General features: G+C 38.4%; 1 protein-coding gene across 1 annotated transcript; it reads left to right on the forward strand.

The window, feature by feature from the left end:
* Positions 1–3,642: 3,642 nt before the first annotated feature.
* Positions 3,643–3,999, forward strand: LOC107788864 (uncharacterized). The gene has a single exon (XM_016610596.1). It carries the CDS (start codon positions 3,643–3,645, stop codon positions 3,997–3,999), a length of 357 nt encoding a protein of 118 aa, XP_016466082.1.
* The last annotated feature ends 1,379 nt before the right edge of the window (positions 4,000–5,378 follow it).

A 5,378-nucleotide genomic window follows, 5' to 3' on the forward strand; every position in this document is an offset into this window, starting at 1 on the left:
TGTTTACAAGCCTCTAAGATTACATACACATCATAAAGGTTGGGATAGGGACCGTCCATACTAATCAATACATGCCAAATCATACTGACCAAATAGGCAACTCCGGAGCAAGTGGAGTGCACCAACACCTTTCGCTGAGCTGATAGCCTACTAGGAGGAATGTTAACCTATCTATTGGAACATGCAGGAATGCAATACAGCATCCCCAGGCAAAAGGATATCAGTACGAATAAAGCACCAAGTATGTAAGGCAGGAAATCATAAATAAGGATAGTAATGTAAAGAGAGATATAGGAGATACAACTTATAGCATCTGAGTGACTCTGAGGGCTACTAACATGAAATGCATGATACATATATATACATAAACTTTCAAAAACATACGCCTCTGTGGGCATCATCATCATCATATCATACCGACCTCAAAGAGGACTCGGTAAAATGTACCCAGCCATCATAAAGGAACGGTAGAATCGTACCCGGCCACGTAGAGCTCAGTAAAACCCAACTGATCAGTGGTTGCACAATTGGTGCCATACCCGGCCGACTATAGCGTGGCTCAGTAGAGTAAAATAGATACTATATATAATGCATGTTAGACTCATGGAATCACGTTCTAAAGCTTTCGGTATGACTTAAGGTCGTTTCACCTTCGATTAACATTATGGACATCCATACCCTAAATATGAACCTTAGTAGGATTCAAGAATCATACACAATTGCTTAGAATAACTTTATAAGGAAAGAACAACATGGACAACCTTAGTTGCTAGGAGTAGATCTGTTATGAAATAGCGTATTTATTTCCCTATCGATCATGCCAAAAGAAAGAAGCAAGTGCCTTAACATAACTTAAACCTATTGAGTCCTTAATACCTTCCAATCAACTCTTCAAACAAGTCAACTCAATCTATCATAGTATAAGGAGATTCAAAATCAGTGTTGAGCAAAGGCTAAGTCTGTAACTTAAGCTAGTAGCTCATTTACGTAAATTCAGGCAGTATCTTCCTTGTAACAAGGGTCTCCTCCAATACCATATACCAACAACAACCAGAGAAATCCAGCAATATATAAATATCAACAGCAAGACACCATATAACAACAACAAGTCACAACTACTTCACGACGAGCGACAAGCTCTGATTGGAATCCATATAACTCATATCACCCCTTATAGACTTCTTACATTAACTTAACAGTATCATTAACATGATAATGAAGCCATTAATCAATTATTCCATCTTTATACCATATATTTATAATAAAGAAAATAATCAGTAACTCCCACAATCTTCAATTAGTACCTTTATTCACTAGTTCATGTCTACTCCATCCATTTAACTTAATCAACATCAAGATAACCTTAAGAAAAATCAAGAACACAATATAATTACCTTCTACAGTGTATGCAAGTCGAAATCCATGTTACATTTAGCTTACAACAACCCAACTCAATCACTTTATACCCAAAACGACAACTATAGTAGTGTCAAACACGCCGAATCTATTACAAAGAACGACTAATCCACCATTTGTCCATTATGTGGTGTTTCTACATACCATTTTTCATCCAAAACTTCATGAAACATCAGCAACATATACAACCCAACAGCAACACGAAATAGCCCAAAAACAGCCCACAACAAGTCGAATAATTCGAACTCACTGCTTTCGATCACCATCCCGTGAGTTCTAGCTATTAGGAAATGAATTTATCAAACTTCATTCATATTTAAAAGCTTAAATACAGAAATAATGCATTTTCTTAACTATTAAATACCTTCCAAAACTCAAACTACAAAGAAAAAGAGAGGCAATATAGCGATACTTACATTGTAGAGATCGTTTTAATGTTATCGCTATTTGATTTCGTGCCCCGCATGATAATCTTGTTGGAAGCCCTTGTGGAGATCTTGAGGGAAAGTTTAGGGTTGTTATTTGGTCTTTCTCTCTAGAAAAATGGGGAAAGAGACGAGATAAGGGATGTAAATATCCCATTTTGTTGAAAAGTAAAAAAAGGTGCTACTTGGCACGCTAGCATTGGTCCTTCTTCCAACTCTTATAACTTTTTATCCGAGTGTCGTATGAGTGAACGGTTAAGAGAGTTAGAAACTAGATTCAAAGACCTTAAAATTGGTATATAATATGTCCCAAAAAGATCTCATATAACACACAAAATGTCTTTCTCAAAAAAGCTTGAGTGAGACACCTACTTACCACCTATGCAGTCTGTGCAGTCTTGTGAATCTGCAAATATCTCTATACTCCAATGTAGTACGGATTGAAATTAGACTTGTAGATCTTCAATTTGATATATGGATCATCCCGTAGTTCCAAATATATTGGGAGAAAAGCTTCACTTCATTTGACCTAATGTTTAGCACATTTATAAATGCAACTTGTGATGACTTTTGCCAACTTTTGTTCCACATCTCGCTTGTCTTTAAAATGTAACACACGACTATCATATCTAGTGGGAACCAAAGTCATCGTTTACATAGATAATTCAGCTATCAGATACTTGTTTGAAAAGAAAAATGCCAAGCCAAGGCTGATTCGTTGGGTCCTCCTACTGCAAGAGATTGACTTAGAGATCCGAGATAGAAAAGGGACAGAGAATCAAGTGGCTGATCACTTGTCCAGATTAGAAAATCGGAGCCATGTAGCTGAAGGAGAGTTAATCAAAGAAACATTTCCTGATGAGCAGTTATTAGCAATCACCTTAAGTGAAGCCCCGTGGTATGCAGAGTATGTGAACTTTATTGCAAGTGGGTGACACCACCAGAATTGACACCTGATAATAGAAGAAGATTTCTATATGATGTGAGGTTCTACATGTGGGATAAGCCATTCGTATATAAGCAATGTACAGATCAATTAGTACGAAGGTGTGTTCCTGAGGAGGAGATACATGAAATATTGCATGATTGTCATGATTCTCCATATGGAGGTCATCACGGTAGGGATAGAACTGCTCAAAAGGTGCTACAATCCGGTTTTTATTGGCCAAAATTGTTTAAGGATGCACATGCCTTTGTTAAAATATGTGACAGATGCCAAAGAACTGGAACGGTCACGAAGAAGCATGAGATGTCTTTGCAGAATATACTAGTAGTAGAGCTTTTTGATGTTTGGGGGATCGATTTCATGGGATCATTCCCATACTCTAATGGTCACGGGTACATCTTGGTGGCGGTCGACTATGTGTCTAAGTGGGTGGAGGCCATTGCTCTTCCTACTAATGACGCAAAGGTAGTGGTGAGATTTGTAAAGAAACACATCTTCACATGCTTTGGGACTCCAAGAGTGTTGATAAGTGATGGAGAAACTCACTTCTGTAATAAATTGCTGAATAATGTTCTTTCAAAGTATGGAGTTAAACACAAGGTTTTCACTGCCTATCACCCCTAGACGAGTGGTCAAGTGGAAGTTTCAAACAGAGAGGTAAAGCAGATTCTGGAGAAAACAGTAAGTGGAAATAGAAAGAACTAGGTAGGGAAGCTGGATGACGCATTATGGGCATATCGCACTGCATACAAGACTCCCATAGGTACTTCTCTATACATGTTAGTTTATAGAAAGGCGTGTCACTTGCCTGTTGAGCTTGAACACAAAGCCTATAGGGCGATTAAAAAGCTAAATATGGAGATGGACTTAGCCGGCGAGAAGAGGTTGCTACAACTCAACGAGCTTGATGAATTCTGGTTGTATGCATATGAAAACGCTAAATTATATAAAGAAAAGACCAAGAGGTGGCATGATAAGCATATTCAACATCGCGAGTTTGAGCCAGGTCAGGAAGTTCTCTTGTTCAATTCAAGGCTAAAGCTTTTTCCCGGGAAGCTTAAGTCTCGATGGTCGGGTCCTTTTGAAGTGGTTAGTGTGAAACCTCATGGAGTAGTGGAATTGCATGATATGAGCTCCAATGCAACATTCTTGGTAAATGGGAAGAGAGTAAAATATTATTGGGGTGGTGACATTACATATCGCAAGACTTAGATGGACCTGGCTGATGCGTAAAGAACGTGTTGCTCGTGCCGCGATGTTAAATCAGGCGCTTCTTGGGAGGCAACCCAAGTATTTTCTTTTGTTTTCGTAGTTTGTTCATTATTTTTATTTTTCTAGGAGTTCCTTGAATTTTTTTGTAGGAATTATTTCTTGTATGTATTTATGAATAAAAAAAAGCCGCTCCAGGTGTGGGAAAATAGGGTGGATGCGTCGCATCCCCCTCAGCATGATAAAAAGACGGAACAACTGCACAAGGCAGTGAAGTGCGCCCATCACGTCCCTAGCCGCGTCCAAAATCAAATTTAGAAAAACAAATTGGATGTGTCGCGTCAAGCTCGCACTCACAGGTAAGTATATTTTTAACACATGATAAGCCTAAACCTCCTAAAATCCATCTTCCCAGACGCTCCTCTCATATCACCTGAAACCATCACACTGCCTTACCACAAACGCAATAGGTATGTACCTTCTTCCTCATTCTTTTCTTCTTTTCTTCTCTCTCTTAACTCTTTTATCTTCTCTCTCTCTCTCACTGGTAGCAACAGAATCCCCACCCCAAATTCCCCTAGGTTAGGTTTCAATAAGTTGAATACAACATATGTGATGTAAAGGGGAAACTAATTTTTTTTGTTTTATTTTGAGGCTGGTGGGTGTTGTTCTTGCTGTTTGTGATTGTTGTTAGATGATAAACTAGAATTCCCTTCATCTCGTCAAATTTGGGAGGGCAATCAAATTGACCAATTGTTAGAACAAGCTAAGCAAAACTATTGCATACCACATGTTTGACGAATTACCTGTGAGATAAATTTAGGCGCCGGCGAAGTCTGAGTAACCGAGCGACACTGGTATATACTAGTGAATAAGTGTGGGGTCGTTTGATGAATTGTGTAGATCGTTTGTAAGTGTTGGAGTTATGGGTGGTCGCCACTCATTCAACTCATGTGTTTGAGGCATGCAATGACCATGTGGCATTCAAGTGACTAACGACTTGATTGAATTGTATGAAAATAAGTTGCTAAACTGGTTGTATTGTGGAGTATTGTATGAAAATAACATTGTCCAACAACTGCTTTTGTGCGCTTTGAGCTTATTGGTATCTACTAGTGAACAAGTGTAGGGTAGAATGCGTTATTATATGTAATTGAACATGGTTTGTGAGCATGAATAGAATCACTCTTCTGTTGTGCATCATAATTTCTATGAAAAATGCATTGCTTACTTGTGAATTTAAATGAGGCACCAGTTACTTCATCCTGGTTGAAAGCCATGGGTTGTATTCATGAAGAACTGAATGGCATGACATAAAATTGATTCGAAGTGCACATTTTTGCATAGCTGTTCTATCTCTAAAATGTCAATATTTTTGCATA

Source organism: Nicotiana tabacum, chromosome 5 (genome assembly GCF_000715075.1).
Source record: "Nicotiana tabacum cultivar K326 chromosome 5, ASM71507v2, whole genome shotgun sequence".
In the NCBI taxonomy this organism is placed as follows: Eukaryota; Viridiplantae; Streptophyta; class Magnoliopsida; order Solanales; family Solanaceae; genus Nicotiana; species Nicotiana tabacum.